At 48.1% G+C, this 24,150-nt stretch overlaps 1 protein-coding gene across 3 annotated transcripts in view; it reads right to left on the bottom strand.

Moving 5' to 3' along the window:
- Nucleotides 1-13,281: 13,281 nt before the first annotated feature.
- The window catches only part of LOC132397021 (arf-GAP with coiled-coil, ANK repeat and PH domain-containing protein 2-like), a 159,235-nt gene continuing 148,366 nt past the window's right edge, over nucleotides 13,282-24,150 (bottom strand). For all 3 annotated transcript variants that reach the window (XM_059975246.1, XM_059975247.1, XM_059975248.1), the window contains exons 21-22: nucleotides 22,497-22,558; nucleotides 13,282-13,906 (exon numbers count right to left, since the gene is read on the bottom strand). In XM_059975246.1, coding sequence (XP_059831229.1) covers nucleotides 13,800-13,906; nucleotides 22,497-22,558 — 169 coding nt within the window. In that variant the 3' untranslated portion in view covers nucleotides 13,282-13,799. The remainder of the gene's footprint in view (nucleotides 13,907-22,496; nucleotides 22,559-24,150) is intronic.

Below are 24,150 nucleotides of genomic sequence, written 5' to 3'. Positions count from 1 at the left end.
TTTACTCTTGATTGAACCATGGGCCAACGAAAACCTCCCTCTTCCCTTGTTTACCATAAGATGCTGAGAGCAAGTAACGTCGCTTAGAAACTCCGTTAAATACAGCTCTCTTGGACCACGCTGCTGTGCCTGAAAGCCGCTTTTAGCAATAATCCCCCTGGGCCTTGGAAAATGAATTTCCATCGCACCTTCAGTAAGTCTTTCCAGTTGAGTCAGTACTTCACTTGCGAAACCATCGGTGTCATAAGACCAGAAGATATTGGATCAGAATTAGGCCATTTGGCCCATCTGTTCGTTATTTCATCATGGCTGATCCATTTTCCCTCCTGGCCCCAATCTCCTGCCTTCTCCCTGTATTCATTCTAGCCCTGACTAATCAAGAATTTATTTACCTCTGGCTTAAATGTACCCAATGAGTTGGTCTCCACTGCTGCCTGAGGAGCACATTCCACAGATTCACCACTCTCTGGCTAAGGGAATTCCTCCTCATCCCTGTTCTAGAAGGATGCCCCTCTATTCTGAGGCTGTGTCCTCTGGTTTTAGATCCCCACCACAAGAAACACCCTCTGTCGAGGCTTTTCAACATTCGATAGGTTCCAATGAGGTCATTTATTGTATCTGGTGCTCCCAGTGCTGCTCCTGTACATTGGTAAGACCAAGGCAGATTGGGGGGGGATCAATTTATTGAGTACCTTCACTCTGTCTGTCATAAAAGCCAGGATCTCGCAGTGGCCAGTCCCAATCCCCATTCTGTCCACGGCCTACACCACTGCCATGTTGAGGCCAGATCAGGGTTCGCCCTTTTTTTATGCCATGGACCCCTACCATTAACCAAGGGGAGCCCTACATCACCCCCTCTTGGCAATCTCCAACACGTTGGTATAAACACTGATTTCTCCAATCTCCAGTCACTTCTCCCTTCTGTCCTCCCTTTAGTTTTTCCTCTTTATACTGGATTCATCTCCTTTCCCCTTCCCTGCCCTTTCAATCCGCTTATCACCCACACATTCCTTCCTCGGTTCCCCTGCTCGCTTCACGGTCCCCTGCCCTCTCCAATTGGATTCCATCTTTGTCATGGAATCTGTGTCCTTTGTCACCCCATCTTCCCACTGCCCTAACAGTGATAAAGTTTCTCTCATCCACCCTATGAGCCTCCGCATCCAACGTATCACACTGCGCAACTTCCTCCATCTCCAGAGGGATCCTACCACCAAACATATCTTTATCTCCTCCCGCGACTCTCCACTTTCCACAGGGATCACTCCCTCCGTAGCTCCCTTGTCCATTTATCCCTCCCCACCCATCTCTCTCCCGTCATTTATCCCCACAAGTGGCCTAAATGCTACACCCGTTCATTTACCTCCTCACTCACCTCCACTCAGGGCCTCAAACAGTCCATCCGGGTGAGGCAACACTTCACCTGTGGATCGGCTGGGGTCGGTTGTCTATTGTACCCGGTACTCCCAAGCGGCCGCCTCTACGTTGGTGAGACCCGTCATAAGTTGGGGGACCGCTTCGTTCGGCACCTCCGCTCCAACCGCCAAAAGCAGAAGTTCTCAATGGCCAAACATTTTAATTCTGATTCCTATCCCCGTTCCCGTCCATGGCTTCCTCTTGTGCCAAGTCGAGGCCAATCTCAGGGTGGAGGAGCAACTCTTGATATCCCTATTATGTTTGGCTAGCCTCCAACCAGATGCCCTGCATATCTATTTCACATTCCAGTAAAAAAATATTTCCCTCCCCCTTCCCTCTTCTTCTATTCCCCATTTCCCCATGCAGACCTCTTTACCTCTTCTCACCAGCCTATCACACCACCCCCCCCAGGTCGCCACCTCCTTCCCTTTCTCCCATGGTCCACTCTCCTCACCTGTCAGATTCCTTCCTCTCCAGCCCTGTACCTTTCCCACTCACCTTCCAGCTATCTTTCACCTCCCCCCACCTTTTTACTCTGGCATCTTCCTCCTTCCTTTCCAGTCCTGAAGAAGGGTCTCGGCCCAATACGTTGACTGTTTATTCATTTCCCTAGATGCTGCTGACCTGCTCAGCACCTCCTTGTGTTGCTTTGATTCTCCCACTTGTCATCTCCCAGGCTCTCGGATCAATGACACTCCCCCCTCCACCACTTCCCTATCCCCCCACTGATCCCCAACTGGATTCAGCTTCCTCTGGCCAGCTCTCCTCCCCCCCACCCCGCCCTTGTTTAACGAGAATTGCAATTACTATTGAAGATTTCATTAATTGAATGAGCCAAACTGACAGGAGGACGCGCAGAGGAAGGATTTGTGTCATTGACTGCTTCCCAGAACAGTGAGTAACGCAGCTTACTCTGGAAGAGGATATTTCTGAGTTTGCCTATGAGTAACGAGCAAGGGTTAATGAGAAGCTTTGTGGTTAAAGATTTACAAGGAGCCAGTGACCACAATCTGACAGAATTCATGATGTAGTTAGAGGGTAAATACCACAGAACCGAAACCACCGTTTTCAACTTAAATAAGGGAAATTATAATTGTATGAAGGTTTTATATTAAAGATCCAGCACGATAACAGGTCCTACCGGCCCATCGAGCCCCTGCCACCCAATTACACCCCGGTCACCCATTAACCTACGTATGTGTGGAATGGGGGAGGAAACACACACAGTCATGGGAACGCGTACAAACTCCTTACAGACAGCAGCGGGATTCGAACCCGGGCCCCTGGCACCGTGATAGTGTTACGCTACTGTGCCACGGCTGGGGAAATAAGCTGGTCCAGAGAGAAATGGTGGCTGATCCACAGCACTGAACAAGAAACTACCGAAATGAGGAAGAGTGATGCCATGAAAATCACGCACAGTGGAGGTCAAGGGTAATGGGAAATTGAACAGTAAAGCTGAGAAGGCAGCAAGGGATGAGCGAGGCCTCCATCGGTCAGGGACAGCCATGGATGTTGCATCCTAGTTGTCCAGGTACACAAGGCTAAGGGGAATTAGGTCATAGATCATACAACAGTACAGCTCAAGAACAGGCCCTTTGGCCCACAATGTTGTGCTGAAATGGCTGAAAAACAGTCAAAAACACTAATCGCTCCTAGCTACACAATGTCCATATCCCTCCACCTTCCTTATATTTGTGTGCCTATCAAATGTCTCTTAAAAGCCTCCAATGTATTTGCCTCCACCACCGCACCAGGCAGCGCATTCCAGGCATCCACCACTGAGTAAAAAACTTGCTGCCCCCCTCAGCTTCAATGCATGCCCTCTGGGGTTAGACATTTCAACCCCGGGAAACAGATACTCCCTGTCTGCTCTGTCTATGCCTCTCATAATCTTATAAACCTCTGTCAGATCTCCCCTCAGCCTCCGCTGCCGTAAGCAAGCCGAGTTTGTCAGTCTCTCGTGTTAGTGCATTAGAGTTCAACAGTGAAAGGCAAGAACGATGAGAATATTGAGTCTGAGAGAAACTTCAGAATCAGAATCAGGTTTAATGTCACCGGCACAGGTCGTGAAATTCGTTGTCTTTACGGCAGCAGTACAGTGCAATTTATAATAGAGGAAAAAACTGTGAAGTGCAGTGAATATATATACATATAAAGGTTAAATTAAATAGGTAGTACAAATAAGTAGTGAGGTAGTGTCCAAGGGTTCAATGTCCATTCAGGAATCGGATGGCAGAGGGGAAGAAGCTGTTCCTGAATCGCTGAGCGTGAACCTTCAGGCTCCTGTACCTCTTCCCTGATGGTAACAGTGAGAAGAGGGCATGTCCTGGGTGATAGGGGTCCTCCATGATAGATGCTGTCTTTTTGAGGCATTGCTCTTTGAAGGTGTCCTGGATCCCAGAACTTGCACTGAAGCAGGAAGAGTTTCTGTGGATGTATCAATAGGAAGAAGGCTGCTGAGGTGTGTGTGGAACTTCTGGAGAATGAGACTAGTAGACTAGGAAATGAAGAAATCACAAGAATAGCAATCCATCATGGAGGCCAGCACAGGGGCAATCCCTATGACCTGATGAGCCCCATCAAGGTGCTGGAAGCAAGACTTTTCAGGGCAAGTGAATATTTGTATTGTTGTACTGTGGTCGATGCACGTTGACTTTATCTTGTATATAGACCGAAAGGGTTTCCAATCTCTCGATGACCTTAGGATGCAAATTGTGTAAACGGCAGAAGTAAATTGTGCAATCCACTATTTTATATAGAACACAGAGCAGTAAAGCTCAGTACAGGACAACCCTTTAACCCACCCTAAACTCAGTCTAACCCTTCCCTCCCACTTTGCCCTCCATTATTCTTACATCATAAGTCAAAGAGTCATAACAAAGTACAGCACAGAAACAGGCCCTCAGTCACATGCCTGTCTAAAAGTCTTTTGAATGTCCCTAATGTATCTGTCTCTACCACCATCCCTGCCAATGCATTTCATGCACTCACTACTCTCTGTGTAAAGAACTTGCCTCTGATATCCCCTCTATGCTTTCCTCCTACCACTTTAAGATTATGCCCCCTTGTATTAGCCATTTCCACCCTGGAAGAACAACTCTGACTATTCACTCAATCTGTGTCTCTTATCATTTTGTACCCCTCTATCCAGTCGCCTCTTGTCCTTCTTTTCTCCAAAGAGAGAAGTCCTAGCTCACTCAGCCTAGCCTCATAAGACATGCTCTCTAATCCAAGCAGCATCCTGGTCAATTTCCTCTGCACCCTCTCTAAACCTATAATGAGGAGACCAGAACTGCACAGAATACTCCATGTGTGGTCTAACCGGAGTTTTGTAGATCTGTAAAATTAATTCACAGCTCTTTAGCACAATCCCTGACTAATAAAGGGCAACACACCACACGCCTTCTTAACAACCCTATCTACTTGTCTTGCAGCTTTGAGGGATCCATGGATGAGGCCTCCAAGATCCATCCCTCTCTTCCTCCACACTGTTAAGAATCCTTCTATTAATCCTGTAAGTTTGACTTCTCAAAGTGAATCACTGCACACTTTTCTGGATTGAACTCCATCTGCCACTCTGCAGTCTATCAGTGTCCCGTTGTAACCTATTGTTTGGCAACCCTCCACATGTCATCTGCAAATTTACTAACCCTCCCTTCCACTTCTTCATCCAAGAAGTTTATAAAATTCACAAAGAGCAGGGGTCCCAGAACAGATCCCTGTGGAACAGCACTGGTCACTGACTTCCAGGTAGTATAAACTTCATCTGCTGCACCCTCTGCCTTCTATGGGCTAGCCAATTCTGAATCATAGAAACACAGAAAACTTACAGCACAATACAGGCCCTTCGGCCCACAAAGCTGTGCCAAACATGTCCCTACCTTAGAACTACCTCGGCTTTACCCATAGCCCTCTATTTTTCCAAGCTCCATGTACCCATCCAGGAGACTCTTAAAAGACCCTATCGTTTCCCCCCTCCACCACCGCCGCCAGCAGCCCATTCCACGCACTCAACACTCTCTGCGTTAAAAACTTACCCTTGATGCCTCCTCTGTACTTCCTTCCAAGCACTTTACAACTATGTCCTCTCGTGCTAGCCATTTCAGCCCCGGGGGAAAGCCTCTGCCTATCCACACGATCAAGGCCTCTCATTATCTTGTACACCTCTATCAAGTCACCTCTAATCCTCTGTCGCTCCAGGGAGAAAAGGCCGAGTTCACTTAACCTATTCTCATAAGGCATGCTCCCCAATCCAGGCAACATCCTTGTAAATCTCCTCTGTACCCTCTCTATGGTTTCCACGTCCTTCTTATAGTGAGGCGAGCAGATATGAGCACAGTACTCCAAATGGGGTCTGACCACGATCCTATATAGCTGCAACATTACCTCACGGCTCCTAAACTCAATCCCACGATTGATGAAGGCCAATGCACCATATGCCTTCTTAACCACAGAGTCAACCTGCGTAGCAGCTTTGAGTGTCCTATGGACTCAGACCCCAAGATCCCTCTGATCCTCCACACTGCCAAGAGTCTTACCATTAATACTATATTCTGCCATCATATTTGACCTACCAAAATGAACCACCTCACATTTATCTGCCATTTCTCAGCCCAGTTTTGCATCCTATCAATGTCCCATTGTAACCTCTGACAGCCCTCCACACTATCCACAACACCTCCAACCTTCGTGTCATTAGCAAATTTACCAACACAACCCTCCACTTCCTTATCCAGGTCATTTATAAAAATCACAAACAGTAGGGGTCTCAGAACAGATCCCTGAGGCACTCCACTGGCCACTGACCTCCATGCAGAATATGACCCATCTACAACCACTCTTTGCTTCTGTGGGCAAGGCAGTTCTGGATCCACAAAGCAATGTCCCCTTGGATCCCATGCCTCCTTACTTTCTCAGTAAGCCTTGCATGGGGTGCCTTATCAAATGCCTTGCTGAAATCCATGTACACTACATCTACTGCTCTTCCTTCATCAATGTGTTTAGTCACATCCTCATAAAGTTCAATCAGGCTCGTAAGGCACAACCTGCCTTTGACAAAGCCATGCTGACTATTCCTAATCATATTATGCCTCTCCAAATGTTCATAAATCCTGCCTCTCAGGATCTTCTCCATCAACTTACCAACCACTGAAGTGAGACTCACTGGTCTATAATTTCCTGGGCTATCTCTACTCCCTTTCTTGAATAAGGAAACAACATCTGCAACTCTCCAATCCTCTGGAACCTCTCCCTTCCTCATTGATGATGCAAAGATCATTGCCAGAGGCTCAGCAATCTCCTCCCTCTCTTCCCACAGTAGCCTGGGGTACATCTCATCCGGTCCCGGTGACTTATCCAACTTGATGCTTTCCAAAAGCTCCAGCACATCCTCTTTCTTAATATCTACATTCTAAAGCTTTTCAGTCCATTACAAGTCATCTGTACAATCGCCCAGATCCTTTTCCGTAGTGAATACTGAAGCAAAGTATTCTGAGCCGAGTTTGTATAGAAACCCCTGGTGAGAGGGTTGCACACGGAAACAGGCAGAGGAATTGTGTAAGTGTAGATCAGAGTTAGAGGGAGAGAGAGAAAAGGAAGTGAAATTCTGAGGGAGCGGGGTCGGGCGAACTTGATCCACATGAGTCAGTTTTGGGCTCAGAGTGAACGATTACCGAGAGAAAAGGAGAAAGCTTTAGATGAATGGTCAACAAACCTAACCTTTTCCATAGTTACTTTGGAACTAATGGCATTATTTATCACTAGATGTTATCACACTCTCTCTAGTTGGGACATCAATGTACTGATTAAGGACATTTTCCTGAACACATTTGACAAACTCTTTTCCATCGAGCCCTTTTACAATATGGGAGTCCCAGTCAATATGTGGAAAGTTAAAATAACGTTATAATATCCTTATGTTTTTTGCAACAATCTGCAATCTCTCTACACATTTGCTCCTCTAAATCTCGTGGTCTGTAATATAATCCCATTAACAAGGTCATACCTTTCTTATTCCTCAGTTCTACCCTCATAACCTCATTAGATAAGCTCTCCCAAGACGAGTAATGTCACCCCTCCTCTTTTAGTTACCCTCCCTCCCCAGTTCTATCATGTTTAAAATAATAGAAATGTGGAATATTGGGGTGACATTCCTGCATCTCCTGCTTTTAAGTCTCTCCAATGCTGCAATGTCATAATTCCATATTCACCCATGCCCTCAGTCCATCTGCCTTTCCTATAATACTCCTGGCAGTGAAATATATGCAGCTCAGAACATTAGATCCACCATACTCGACCTTTTGTTCCTTCCTTTCCAGACACATTTCCTCGTTTAACCCTGGTCAATCCTACCCTTACTCTAGTAATCTCCCTGTTCTTCACATATGTCTAGAACATGTTGGGGTTTTCCTTAATCCCATTCACCAAGGATTTCTCATGTCCTCTTCTAGCTCTCTTAAATTAATTCTTAAGTTTCTTCCTGTAACTCTCAAGAACCCTGTCTGATACTTGGTTCCTAAACCTTAAGTATGCTTCTTTCCTCCTCTTGATGAGATATTCCACATCTTTAATTCACTCTACCATCCTTTCCTGGGTCAAACCCATCCAGAATCCCGTGTGTGTTTCCTAAACAACCTCCACATTTCTGTTGTACATTTCCCTCAGTATATCCATTCCCATTTTATGCTCCAAGTTCCTGCCTAATAGCATCATAATTTACCTTTCTCAATTAAATACTTTCCCCATACAGTCTATTCCTATCACTCTCCAAGGCCATGGTAAAAGTCAGGGTGTTGTGGTCACTGTCTGTGAAATGCTCACCCACTGAGAGATCTAACACCTGACCCAGAACTAGATCCAGTACGGTCTCTCCTCTTGTCGGCCTGTTTACATATTGTGTCGGGAATCCTGTCTGGACACTCATAACAGGTTCCACCCCATCCAGACCTTTCGCCAGTCAACATTAAGGAAGTTGAAGTCACCCATGACAACACCCTGTTATTTTGCATTTTTGCACAATCTGTCTCCTGATCGCGTCCACACAGACTCTGCAGGCAATCCTCCACAATGTTCACTGCAGCAGTAACACTATACCTGATCAGCAATGTCACGTCACCACCTCTTTCCCTTCCCTCCCTGTCCCTTTGGAATTTCAGGCAGCTCCAGGCAATGTCACGTCACCACCTCTTTCCCTTCCCTCTCTGTCCCTTTGGAATTTCAAGCAGCTCCAGGCAATGTCACGTCACCACCTCTTCCCCTTCCCTCCCTGTCCCTTTGGAATTTCAGGCAGCTCCAGGCAATGTCACGTCACCACCTCTTTCCCTTCCCTCTCTGTCCCTTTGGAATTTCAAGCAGCTCCAGGCAATGTCACGTCACCACCTCTTCCCCTTCCCTCCCTGTCCCTTTGGAATTTCAAGCAGCTCCAGGCTCCTCCAGGCCTGGGGGCTCAGCTAGGGCGAACAGCCCTGAGTGGTGAAACAATATCCCTGCAAGGATATTGGCCCCCCCCTCAAGTTCCAGTGTAACCCGCCCATTTTGTACAGGTCATAGTTTCCACAGAAGAGATCCTAATGACTCACAAATCTGAAGCCCTGCTCCCTGCATCATTTCCTCAGCTGCACGTTCATCTGCCAAGTCACCCTATTCTTACCCTCACTGGCACACGGCTCAGGCAGCGATCTAGAGATCACTACCCTGGAGGACCTGCTTTTCAGCTTCCCACTTAGCTCCGTAAATTCTCTGTGCTGTTGGCAGCAACGTGTACAGTACCGTGACTTCCAGCTGCTCACCCTCTCCTTAGAATGCCGTGGACCTGATCTGAGACGTCCCTGACTCCGGCACCTGGGAGGCAACATACCATCCAGGTGACAAACACACGGAAATCTGCAGGTGCTGGAGATCCGGAGCAACACACACAGAATTCTGGTGGAACTCGGCAGGCCAGGCAGCATCTCTGGAAATTAGAGTGAACAGTCAACATTTTGGACGGAAACCTTCCTCAGGATCATTCAGGTGTCTCTTTCACATCCACAGAATCTCTTGTCTGTTTCCCTAACTATTGAATCCCCTATCAACACTGCTCTCCCCCTTCCATTCTGAGCCAGCGGGTGAGACTTAGTGTCAGAGGCCTGGTCCTGGTTGTCTTTGCCAGGTTGTCATTGTCACAGTGCCAGTTGTAAGGCTGGGTTTTAATTCTTGCTGCTGTCTGCAAGGAGCTTCTACATTCTTCCTGAGAATGCAGACATGGTGCTCCAGCTTTCTTTCACCCCAAACGCACACGGTTATGACTAGAGAGCTGTGGGTGAGTTAGGAGTGTGGAAACTCTCGTGGGCTGCCCCCAGTACAATCTGCTTCCTGGGGTCAGCCCGCAGGAGTCGCCACACGTTCCGCCACCATCACATCATGCCCGCAATGCTTGGTAGAACAACGGAGGACACAGCAATGACAGCAAAACAAACCCCGCTCCTCCCACCCACAGTCTTCCCAATTCAAGACGGTCTCCAGCAGACCTTCTATCTCTCCAGTGGACCCGCGGAGATTTGCAGATTCATGGCTCTGGCTATCGGGCCTCAACCGCTGGGCTGCTGTTTCATCTTTGGGCTTTGATCTGCAGTGTCAACCCCAGAACTCGCTAATCACCCAGCACTAGGCCGTGAATACTGGTCTCCTCAATGCACGTATCTAGGGGTCCTCGTTCCTCCTGCCCACACAGAACTCTGATCCAAACCAAGCCGACAACTTCTAATTTGACTTAATTTGGTTCAGTATTTTAGCTCAAATGCAATACAGAGCCGTTAAAACAGAACGACAGAGAAACAAGAGAGAAGAAGACGCTTTGTACAAATAGAATGGAGACATCTTATGGTTTCTTCTTGTCAGGCACCCTGTCCAAACAACTGAAAAAGGGTAACTAGTAGAATTAATTGTTGGATTAACATTCAGCAGTCTTACACAAGGTAGATAAAAAGAGGGTGGAGCTTCATGAAGTCTGTGAAGCCATCTCAATAATTGTTTAAAATGGCTAACTGACTTTAGGAGCTCATTGAGGAAATTGTCCAAGAATGATTGTTTTTGCTGAGTTCCCAGTCAACCATGCTTACACCTGGGCACCTGGATTGGGACACCACTTACGTAGGTCCATAGTTACTGTCTGTTTGAGCCCTTCAAGGTATCAGCTTCCCGGCACGCTGGTCTCATTCCCTGATCCCTGGAGCCCCTTTCCTCTCCTCTCCTCCACGGGCTGGATCAGCAGCCGCTGTTTCTCACGTCCGCTCCTGACTACGCCACAAAGCACAGCCCTGTCCCTCACAACTCTGGATATAATCCTCCGATTGGCAAATACCTCTAATATCATAAACTTGAGCAAGTCTGCAGATGCTGGAAATCCAGGGAGGAGCTCAGCAGGTCAGGCAGCGTCTATGGAAATGAATAAATAGTCGATGTTTTGGGCCGAGACCCTTCCTCAGGCCTAGAAAGGAAGGGGGAAGATGCCACCAGAATTTTAAAAAGTGGGGGGAGGGGAAGGCTGCTAGCCGGAAGGAGATAGATGAAGCCAGGTCCGGGGGTGGGGGGGAAAGGTCAAAGGCTGGAGAAGAAGGAAACTGATAGGAGAGGAGAGTGGACCAAAGGAAGAGGGGACCCAGGGGGAAGTAATCAGCAGGAGAAAAGAGATAGAAGGTCAGAGTGAGGAATGGGGGTGGGAGGGGTGAAATTTGTTTACCAGAAGGAGAAATCAAAGTTCATGCTGTCAGGTCCGAGGCTACCCAGATGGAATATAAGCTGTTGCTCCTCCACCCCGAAGGTGGCCCCTTCCGAATGGGAATCAGAATTAAAATGTTTGGCCACTGGGATGTATGGATTGTGGTGAATGGTACGGAGGTGCTCGACGAGGGGTCTCCCATTTACGTCAGGTTTCACCAGCGTAGAGGAGGCCGCATTGGGAACACCAGATGCACCGGGAGCTTCTAATATCCCTTGGCAGGTGAGCAGCCTGGTCCACCCCACCCCTGGCCTGACAGCAGATCACTCTAAACCCCATTCTGCGTTGTGTTCCTCAGCTTTCTGACTGGGTTTAATACTAGAAACACACCGTACGTCAAAGGAGGAGTCCTTTGGCAGTCCAATATTCCATCTAGGCTGTCCAACATGATGACATGAACATTGATATCTTTAGCTTTTGGTAGCCTCTCCTCTCTGTTTTCAAACCCCCCCTCCCTTTTTGTTTTCCCTCATTCTTGAGGCCCTGTCTTCCCTTCCCTGCCCTCATGTCCTACCCACCTCCTTCCCTTTGTTCAATAGTCCTTTGTCCTTGCCTATCAGATTCCTTCTGTCGGCCCTTTATCTCTCCAACCGTCACCTCCCAGTTTCTGACGTCATCCACTTCTCCCCCACCAGCCTTTCTTTCTTTCTTTCTTTCTTTCTTTCTTTCTTTCTTTCTTTCTTTCTTTCTTTCTTTCTATGAATCTACCAAGCGCAGAACAAGCCCTTTCAGCCCTTTGAGCTGCACCATCCCCCAATGTGATCCTAGCCTAATCAATATACAATAGTGAACTAACCTACCAACTGGACTACAGGAGGAAACCAGAGCACTTGGAGGAAACCCACGTGGTCACGGCGAGAATTTACAGACCGCGGTGCACGTTGAACCCTGGTCGCTGGTGCTGTAAAGCGTTGTGCTAACCACTACCCTATTATGTTGCCCCACGGTCTTTTATCTGCCAGCTTGTACTCCTTCCTCTTCCCTACCTATTCATTCTGACCTCTGCCTTTGTAGTCCTGGAGACGGACCTCAGCCCAACATACTGGTTGTTTCTTCCCCTCCATAGATGCTGTTTCTGTTTCTCCAGAATGACACCATTCTGTGTGAGTTGCTCAAGATGTCCAGCATCTGCAGAATCTCTTGAGTCTTCAGTTGGGAATGGCCCCTTTTGCGCAGTCTGACATGTGGAGTGTGCTTAAAGAGTAACTCAGACTACACGACGGGTACTGCCCGCTCCAGTGCAAAGGAAGGACAAGGAGGGCAAAGTGAGAAACTATGGATGGTGAGAGAGATGGTGAATTCAGTCGAGAAGATAAAGGAAGTGTATCTAAGGTTTAGGAAGCTAAAATCAAACAGAGCCCTAGAAGATTATGAAGAAACCAGAAAAGAACTGGAAATGGAGCACCATGAAAAGTCCTTGGCTAGTGGGATCAAAGAGCATTCAATACATATGCAGGTACAGCAAATGGTTCAAGAGCAGGAGAATAACTAGGGCCACTCAAGGATGAAGGAGGGAAAACAGAGAGGAAGCTACTGACACAATGAAGGAAGCCTGAACCTTGCCGGAGATGGAGGAGCTTCATATAACCATATAACAACCACAGCACGGAAACAGGCCATCTCGGCCCTTCTAGTCCGTGCTGAACGCTTATTCTCACCTAGTCCTACTGACCTGCACTCAGTCCATAACCCTCCATTCCATTCCTGTCCATATACCTATCCAATTTTACTTTAAATGACAATACCGAACCTGCCTCTACCACTTCTACTGGAAGCTCATTCCACACAGCTACCACTCTCTGAGTAAAGAAGTTCCCCCTCGTGTTACCCCTAAACTTTTGCCCCCTAACTCTCAACTCATGTCCTCTTGTTTGAATCTCCCCTACTCTCAATGGAAAAAGCCTATCCACGTCAACTCTGTCTACCTCCCTCATAATTTTAAATGCCTCTATCAAGTCCCCTCTCAACCTTCTACGCTCACTGCACTAAACATACTAGGCAGTAATAAGTATATGTAAAAGCTTTCTATCCTGACTCATTACCTAGGTAACCACAAAACATTTCAACTGAAACAAACATGGAAACCAATGTTATATATTAAAAAGAGATTTATTTATTTTCAAACTCTTAAGCCAAGCTGTATTTTAATATAAATATATTACAGACTAATGTAATAAAAAGATTTCTTTTAAAATTATAAATCAACTATATAACAATGTCTCAGAATTAAGATGCTTCTTCTCAATCTAGACCTGTATTCCTGAGGCTACTGGATCCTGCTTTGAGTTGGGGAACCGGAGGGAAGGGCAGAGAGGCTCAGCGTGAAAAGGAACGCATCTTAATTCTGAATCAGAGTCTATTTGCATCTGCAGATTGTGATGTCTGGAAAGTAGTGGGAGCGGGGTTGGGTTTTTAACTGGGGTTGAGAAGTTCCGTGGTCCAGAGGCTTGGGGAAATTAAGGGCAGGGTAGGAAAATGCTCCCTCATTGTTGGGAAAGGAATTGGGTTTCTCTTTGGGACATCAACCCACTGTGGCCCTTCTGTCACTCTACCGAGCTGAAGGATTGAGCTTAGGAGAAGGAGCTATTTTACAGCCATTCTCAGCAGTGTCCAGCACACAGCAACTCTAAAGTGTTGAGGTTCTCAGCTCGTGGCTCTTGCGTTTTAACTTCTCTGGGTTGTTGGAGGCCATTTGTGAGAAATCCCGGAAAATATCGTTGTACGTTTCGTCTCCTGAAAGGAAGGACAAATAGAGTCAGAGAGGACAGGTATGCACAGGAAACAGCACAGAGCATAGAGCATTTACTGTCTACCATTACTCCATACATGTTAATATTTTTGGTTAACCAACATCTAATAATCTGGATTAAGTTTTAACAACTGATCCAGCATTAATTGCCTTTTGTGGATGAGTATTCCAATGATTTTAATTCCACTCCCCATTCCCTTTCTGACATGTTGGACCATGGCCTCCTCTACTACCATGATGAGACCACTCTCCGGTTGGAGGAGCAACACCTCATATTCTGTCCGGGCAGCCTTACATCGATTTCTCCAAATTGCAGCAATTTCTCTCCTCTTCCCCTTCTCTCTTTTTCCATTTCCCATTCCCCTCTTGCCCTCTTTTTCTTCTCAACTGCCCCTGGTGCCCCTCCTCCTCCCCTTTCTTCCATGGTCCACTCTTCTCTCCTATCAGATTCCTTCTTCAGACCTTTACCTCTCCCCCACCCACTCACCTTCCCCCCCCTCACCTGGTCTCACCTATCACTTGCCAGCTTGATTTCCACCTCTGCCCCTCCACCTTCATATTCTGGCTTCTGCCCCCTTTCTTTCCAGTCCTCATTAACTGTCTTGATCTGAAACATCAACTGTTTATTCCAAATAGGTGCAGCCTGATTTGCTGAATTCCTCGAACAGGGGTTCCTAACTTTTTTTATGCCTTGGACGCTTACCATTAGCCGAGGGGTCTGTGGACCCCAGATTGGGAACCCCTGGCACGTTTTAAACCTTTGTGTTTGTGCAAATGTGTTATCAGATTTCACTAACCAAAAGTATAGCTGTAATGTTTCGACCCTGCTCCCTGATTCTAGACTCTCCAACCAATTGAAATAGTTTCTCTGCATTTCCCTTACTACCTCGAAAAGATTGGAATTGTTACTCTCTTGGAGTTTAGCTTTTTTTCTGAAACCTCTCAAGTTTCAGTCTGGTAAATCTATTTTAGTTATTATGTTAGTTTATGGTCTATGGCTGTCTTTATGTTACTGGGCTGGGGTGAGGTGGGGGGGTTGAAATGAGCTCAGTCACCATCCAGGGCATTTGGCTATTTGGTGCGTATGGAGGTCAGGTACATTGAGCTGGGGCTGTGCTCTCCATAGTTTGACCATAAGACCGTAAGATATAGGAGCAGTTTTAGTCCATTTGGCCGATCAAGTCTGCTCTGCCATTTCATCATGGCTGATCCATTTCCCTCTCAGCCCCTATCACCTGCCTTCTCCCTGAACAATCAAGAATCTATCAATTTCTGCCTTAAATATACCCAGTTCCACAGATTCACCACTCTCTGACTAAAGAAATCCCTCTCCATCTCTGTTCTAAATGGACGTCCCTCTATTCTGAGGCTGTGCCCTCTGGTCCTAGACTCCCCCACTATAGGAAACATCCTCTCCACATCCACTCGATCTGTGTCCTCTGGTCCTAGACTCCCCCACTATAGGAAACATCCTCTCCACATCCACTCGATCTGTGTCCTCTGGTCCTAGACTCCCCCACTATAGGAAACATCCCCTCCACATCCACTCTATCTGTGTCCTCTGGTCCTAGACTCCCCCACTATAGGAAACATCCTCTCCACATCCACTCGATCTGTGTCCTCTGGTCCTAGACTCCCCCACTATAGGAAACATCCCCTCCACATCCACTCTATCTGTGTCCTCTGGTCCTAGACTCCCCCACTATAGGAAACATCCTCTCCACATCCAATCTATCTGTGTCCTCTGGTCCTAGACTCCCCCACTATAGGAAACATCCTCTCCGCACTCACTCTATCTGTGTCCTCTGATCCTAGACTCCCCCACTATAGGAAACATCCTCTCCACATCCACTCTATCTGTGTCTTCTGGTCCTTGACTCCCCCACTACAGGAAACATCCTCTCCACACCCACTCTATCTGTGTCCTCTGGTCCTAGACTCCCCCACTATAGGAAACATCCTTTCCACACTCACTCTATCTGTGTCCTCTGGTCCTAGACTCCCCACTATAGGAAACATCCTCTCCACATCCACTCTATCTGTGTCCTCTGGTCCTAGACTCCCCACTATAGGAAACATCCTCTCCACATCCACTCTATCTGTGTCCTCTGGTCCTAGACTCTCCCACTATAGGAAACATCCTCTCCACATCCACTCTATCTGTGTCCTCTGGTCCTAGACTCCCCACTATAGGAAACATCCTCTCCACATCCACTCTATCTGTGTCCTCTGGTACTAGACTCCCCCACTATAGGAAACATCCCCTCCACATCCACTCTATCAAGGACTTTTAACATTTGATGGGTTTGAATGAGATCCCTTCATTCTCCTGAATTCTGGCCCAGAGCCTTGAAACGTTCTTCATATGACAAGCCTTTCAATTCTGAAATCACTTTTGTGAGCCTCCTTTGAACCTCCAATGTCAGCACATCCTTTCCTAGATAAGAACCCAAAACTGTTCACAGTCCTGCAGGTGAGGCCTCACCAGTGCTTTATAACATCTTTGTTTTCATATTCTCGTCCTCTTGAAATGAATGCTAACATCACATTTGCCTTCCTCACCACAGACTCAAAATGGAAATTATTTTTAGGGAATCCTGCAAAAGGGCTCCCAAGTCCATTTGCACCTCAGATTTTTGAATTTTCTCTCCATTTAGAAAATGGTCTATGTTTTTATTTCTTCTACCAAAACGGATGACCAAACACTTCCCAACACTGTATTCCATCCGCCACTTCTTTGCCTATTCTTCTCGTCTGTCTAAATCCTTCTGTAGCCTCTCTACTTCCTCAAAACTACCTGCCCCTCCACCTGTGAATGTCATCCACTTGTGGTGGTAAAATACAACAAATGCTTCACCGTAATTACTGAAGTAAATTAGTACAGTAGCTGCTTGAAAAGCTATATAGAATCATAGAAAACTTACAGCACAATACAGGCCCTTCAGCCCACATGCTGTGCTGAACATGTACTTACTTTAGAAATTACATAGGATTACCCATAGCCCTCTATTTTTCTGAGCTCCATGTACCTGTCCAGGAGTCTCATAAAAGATCCTATCGTATCCACCTCCACCAGCATCACCGGCAGCCCATTCCGCACACCCACCACTCTCTGTGTCAAAAACTTACCCCTGACATTCCTCTGTACCTACTTCCAAGCACCTTAAACCCGTGTCCTCTCATGCTAGCCATGTCAGCCCTGGGGAAAAGCCTCTGACTATCCACACAATCAATGCCTCTCATCATCTTATACACCTCTATCAGGTCACCTCTCATCCTCCGTTGGTCCAAGGAGATTCAAGGTGGAGTTTACACCACCAACCCCTCCCAGCAATTCTAGTTTAAACTCTATGATGAGAATTGTTTGAGAGCAAACTCCAGAAGGAGCTGGTCAAAGAAAAGGCCCACAGTAATGGACACCAGTGAAAAGTTCAGGCTGATGTCACTAATTTAGAGGCCTGGAGTTGGAATCCCACCACAGCAGCGTGGGGAATTTGAATTCACAGTTAATTGTAATAAACTTGTAATTAAATATCTGAATGTGCAACTGCTGAGTTGTCCCAACTGTGCTCCAAAATATTCCAGCTGGTTTTGCATGGCAGCTGTTATCTTTGCATTGAGCTAAAGCATCCTCTGTCCTCCCTGTCCTCAATCTCATCACCCACCACCCTCTCCACCACCCCACGTGGGAACAGATACACGGATCCTGACCTGTCCTCAATCTCATCACCCACCACCCCACCGTAGATTACATGGGAACAGATACACGGATCCTGACCTGTCCTCAGTCTCATCACCCACCACCCTCTCCACCACCCCACATGGGAACAGATACACGGATACTGACCTGTCCTCAATCTCATCACCCACCACCCTCTCCACCACCCCACGTGGGAACAGATACACGGATACTGACCTGTCCTCAATCTCATCACCCACCACCCCACGTGGGAACAGATACACGGATACTGACCTGTCCTCAGTCTCATCACCCACCACCCTCCCCACCACCCCACGTGGGAACAGATACACGGATACTGACCTGTCCTCAATCTCATCACCCACCACCCCACCGTAGATTACATGGGAACAGATACACGGATCCTGACCTGTCCTCAATCTCATCACCCACCACCCTCTCCACCACCCCACGTGGGAACAGATACACGGATCCTGACCTGTCCTCAATCTCATCACCCACCACCCCACGTGGGAACAGATACACGGATCCTGACCTGTCCTCAATCTCATCACCCACCACCCCACGTGGGAACAGATACACGGATCCTGACCTGTCCTCAGTCTCATCACCCACCACCCCACCGTAGATTACATGGGAATAGATACACGGATCCTGACCTGTCCTCAATCTCATCACCCACCACCCCACCGTAGATTACATGGGAATAGATACACGGATCCTGACCTGTCCTCAGTCTCATCACCCACCACCCTCTCCACCACCCCACGTGGGAACAGATACACGGATACTGACCTGTCCTCAATCTCATCACCCACCACCCTCTCCACCACCCCACATGGGAACAGATACACGGATCCTGACCTGTCCTCAATCTCATCACCCACCACCCCACCGTAGATTACATGGGAACAGATACACGGATCCTGACCTGTCCTCAATCTCATCACCCACCACCCCACCGTAGATTACATGGGAATAGATACACGGATCCTGACCTGTCCTCAATCTCATCACCCACCACCACCCCACCGTAGATTACATGGGAACAGATACACGGATCCTGACCTGTCCTCAATCTCATCACCCACCACCCACCGTAGATTACATGGGAACAGATACACGGATCCTGACCTGTCCTCAATCTCATCACCCACCACCCTCTCCACCACCCCACGTGGTAACAGATACACGGATACTGACCTGTCCTCAATCTCATCACCCACCACCCTCTCCACCACCCCACATGGGAACAGATACACGGATACTGACCTGTCCTCAATCTCATCACCCACCACCACCCCACCGTAGATTACATGGGAACAGATACACGGATCCTGACCTGTCCTCAATCTCATCACCCACCACCCCCCCGTAGATTACATGGGAACAGATACACGGATACTGACCTGTCCTCAATCTCATCACCCACCACCACCCCACCGTAGATTACATGGGAACAGATACACGGATCCTGACCTGTCCTCAATCTCATCACCCACCACCCCCCCGTAGATTACATGGGAACAGATACACGGATACTGACCTGTCCTCAATCTCATCACCCACCACCCCACCGTAGATTACATGGGAACAGATACACGGATCCTGACCTGTCCTCAATCTCATCACCCACCACCCCACCGTAGATTACATGGGAATAGATACACGGATCCTGACCTGTCCTCAATCTCATCACCCACCACCACCCCACCGTAGATTACATGGGAATAGATACACGGATCCTGACCTGTCCTCAATCTCATCACCCACCACCCCACCGTAGATTACATGGGAACAGATACACGGATCCTGACCTGTCCTCAATCTCATCACCCACCACCCCACCGTAGATTACATGGGAACAGATACACGGATCCTGACCTGTCCTCAATCTCATCACCCACCACCACCCCACCGTAGATTACATGGGAATAGATACACGGATCCTGACCTGTCCTCAATCTCATCACCCACCACCCTCTCCACCACCCCACGTGGTAACAGATACACGGATACTGACCTGTCCTCAATCTCATCACCCACCACCCCACCGTAGATTACATGGGAACAGATACACGGATCCTGACCTGTCCTCAATCTCATCACCCACCACCCCACCGTAGATTACATGGGAATAGATACACGGATCCTGACCTGTCCTCAATCTCATCACCCACCACCACCCCACCGTAGATTACATGGGAATAGATACACGGATCCTGACCTGTCCTCAATCTCATCACCCACCACCCCACCGTAGATTACATGGGAATAGATACACGGATCCTGACCTGTCCTCAATCTCATCACCCACCACCCCACCGTAGATTACATGGGAATAGATACACGGATCCTGACCTGTCCTCAATCTCATCACCCACCACCACCCCACCGTAGATTACATGGGAACAGATACACGGATCCTGACCTGTCCTCAATCTCATCACCCACCACCCCACCGTAGATTACATGGGAACAGATACACGGATCCTGACCTGTCCTCAATCTCATCACCCACCACCCCACCGTAGATTACATGGGAATAGATACACGGATCCTGACCTGTCCTCAATCTCATCACCCACCACCCCACCGTAGATTACATGGGAATAGATACACGGATCCTGACCTGTCCTCAATCTCATCACCCACCACCACCCCACCGTAGATTACATGGGAACAGATACACGGATCCTGACCTGTCCTCAATCTCATCACCCACCACCACCCCACCGTAGATTACATGGGAACAGATACACGGATCCTGACCTGTCCTCAATCTCATCACCCACCCCCACCCACCGTAGATTACATGGGAACAGATACACGGATCCTGACCTGTCCTCAATCTCATCACCCACCACCCCACCGTAGATTACATGGGAATAGATACACGGATCCTGACCTGTCCTCAATCTCATCACCCACCACCCCACCGTAGATTACATGGGAACAGATACACGGATCCTGACCTGTCCTCAATCTCATCACCCACCACCCCACCGTAGATTACATGGGAACAGATACACGGATCCTGACCTGTCCTCAATCTCATCACCCACCACCACCCCACCGTAGATTACATGGGAATAGATACACGGATCCTGACCTGTCCTCAATCTCATCACCCACCACCCCACCGTAGATTACATGGGAACAGATACACGGATCCTGACCTGTCCTCAATCTCATCACCCACCACCCCACCGTAGATTACATGGGAATAGATACACGGATCCTGACCTGTCCTCAATCTCATCACCCACCACCCCACCGTAGATTACATGGGAACAGATACACGGATCCTGACCTGTCCTCAATCTCATCACCCACCACCACCCCACCGTAGATTACATGGGAATAGATACACGGATCCTGACCTGTCCTCAGTCTCATCACCCACCACCCCACCGTAGATTACATGGGAACAGATACACGGATCCTGACCTGTCCTCAATCTCATCACCCACCACCCCACCGTAGATTACATGGGAACAGATACACGGATCCTGACCTGTCCTCAATCTCATCACCCACCACCCCACCGTAGATTACATGGGAATAGATACACGGATCCTGACCTGTCCTCAATCTCATCACCCACCACCCCACCGTAGATTACATGGGAACAGATACACGGATCCTGACCTGTCCTCAATCTCATCACCCACCACCCCACCGTAGATTACATGGGAATAGATACACGGATCCTGACCTGTCCTCAATCTCATCACCCACCACCCCACCGTAGATTACATGGGAACAGATACACGGATCCTGACCTGTCCTCAATCTCATCACCCACCACCACCCCACCGTAGATTACATGGGAACAGATACACGGATCCTGACCTGTCCTCAATCTCATCACCCACCACCACCCCACCGTAGATTACATGGGAATAGATACACGGATCCTGACCTGTCCTCAATCTCATCACCCACCACCCCACCGTAGATTACATGGGAACAGATACACGGATCCTGACCTGTCCTCAATCTCATCACCCACCACCCCACCGTAGATTACATGGGAATAGATACACGGATCCTGACCTGTCCTCAATCTCATCACCCACCACCCCACCGTAGATTACATGGGAACAGATACACGGATCCTGACCTGTCCTCAATCTCATCACCCACCACCCCACCGTAGATTACATGGGAACAGATACACGGATCCTGACCTGTCCTCAATCTCATCACCCACCACCCCACCGTAGATTACATGGGAACAGATACACGGATCCTGACCTGTCCTCAGTCTCATCACCCACCACCCCCCCCATAGATTACATGGGAACAGATACACGGATCCTGACCTGTCCTCAGTTTCATCACCCACCACCCCACCGTAGATTACATGGGAACAGATACACTGATCCTGACCTGTCCTCGATCTCATCACCCACCACCCTCTCCACCACCCCACGAGGGAACAGATACACGGATACTGACCTGTCCTCAATCTCATCACCCACCACCCCCCCCCCCGTAGATTACATGGGAACAGATACACGGATCCTGACCTGTCCTCAATCTCATCACCCACCACCCCCCCGTAGATTACATGGGAACAGATACACGGATCCTGACTTGTCCTCAATCTCATCACCCACCACCCCACCGTAGATTACATGGGAACAGATACACGGATCCTGACCTGTCCTCAATCTCATCACCCACCACCCCACCGTAGATTACATGGGAACAGATACACGGATACTGACCTGTCCTCAATCTCATCACCCACCACCCTCTCCACCACCCCACGTGGGAACAGATACACGGATACTGACCTGTCCTCAATCTCATCACCCACCACCCTCTCCACCACCCCACGTGGGAACAGATACACGGATACTGACCTGACTGTCCAAAGACTCCCTCTGATTCCCGCAGCTCCTCATTCATTTTGGCAAGTCGAAGCCTGAAATTCAATTCATAGATCAATAGGGATTAAAGGTCAGATTACTTTGTCACCTGTACATCAAAACATGGGGCATCATGGTGGCGTAGCGACCCAGCTTCAATTCCCACCGCTGACTGTAAGGAATTTGTACCGTCTCGCAGTGATGGGTTTTCTCCCATAGTCCAGTAATGTACCGGTTGGTGAAGTTAATAGGACATTGTATATTTTCCTGTGATTAGGCTAGGGTTAAACCATGCAGCTGGAAGGGCCTATTCCTCACAGTATCTCAATTAAAAATAACCGCCTTTCATCTTCCTTGTATCCAGAACTATGTTCTCCAGTATTGGAGTATCTTCCTCTTCTACGTGTCACACGATGTTATAATCTATGCAGTTGTTTCTCAGCCTCAAACACTCCAGAGAAAATATTCTCATCCAGGCTGAACCAACTCTGCACCCTCTTCCTCCCTGCAATGCAGTGACCAGAACTGCATGCGAAGAACTAAATGTGGTTCGATCGAAGTTTTGTGCAGCTGCAACATGACTTTCCGACTTTTATACCCAACATCGCCATCGCTGGATGCCTTGTTTACTGTACTTGTGTTCCCACTTCCGAGGAGCTGCAGGCCTGCGCTGCCAGATCTCTCTGCACACTGGCAAGGGTCCTGACGTTCCGCTTGTCACACTGCGTCATCAGACCCAAGTGCAGGATCACACAGAGACTCGGAACGTTTAAACAAAACCAGGAGTTTTACTAACAAAAGGGACAAAGTTAAACAGTAGAACTTACAAGGTCTTAGATAACGTGGCCAGTCTGCACTAGGTAAGGGTCAGGACAATTGAGCCCATGAGGGGTTTGCACTGCCCCTTTAACTACACGCCAACGTGCAAAATAACCTGTGCCCAGCTGGCTAATTACAAGCTAACAGGTAACAAAAGCCCCAGAAACTGAATTGGACACCTGCAAAGTAATTGGAAGTAATCAAGGACAATTGCACCCTAAATGTAAACTGGGGAAGACCAAACGATAAAACATAAAAAACCCAAAGCACAACAATAAGTAATAAAACCCAGAGTATACAAATCCAACAGCAAAAACTCAGAGCGTTCACAACACTTTACTGACATTCCACCTCCTGAAGTGCAACATCTGGGTTAATCTCCACCTGCAGCTTCGATGGCCTGTCCTTTGACACTTCTCACTGTCCACAACTCCAGCAATCACACACACAAAATGCTGGAGGAGCTCAGCAGGTCAGGCAGCGTCTACGGAAATGAATAAACAGTCGGCGTTTTGGGCCGAGACCCTTCTTCAGGACTGAGAAAGAAAGGGGAAGGTTTCTGAGTTGTCTGCAAACTTACTATAAAGAGAGGAGAGTAGCTTCATTTGTCACGTAAACATCGGAACATACAGTACAGTGGAATGCACCGACTACGCCAGCCAAATGTGCTGGCAGCAGCCCATTAGTGTCGCCACACTTCTGGTGCCAACGTGCCACGCCACATCTTACTAACCCTTGTCTAGATGCCTTCTGGAATGTGGGAGGAAACTGGGGTAGCTGGAGGAAACCCACAAAAGGAAGGTGAGTGGGTGGGGGAAGAGGGATGAAG

This window comes from Hypanus sabinus, chromosome 7 (assembly GCF_030144855.1).
Source record: "Hypanus sabinus isolate sHypSab1 chromosome 7, sHypSab1.hap1, whole genome shotgun sequence".
Lineage (NCBI taxonomy): Eukaryota > Metazoa > Chordata > Chondrichthyes > Myliobatiformes > Dasyatidae > Hypanus > Hypanus sabinus.
This window is presented reverse-complemented; position numbering and strand designations above follow the sequence as displayed.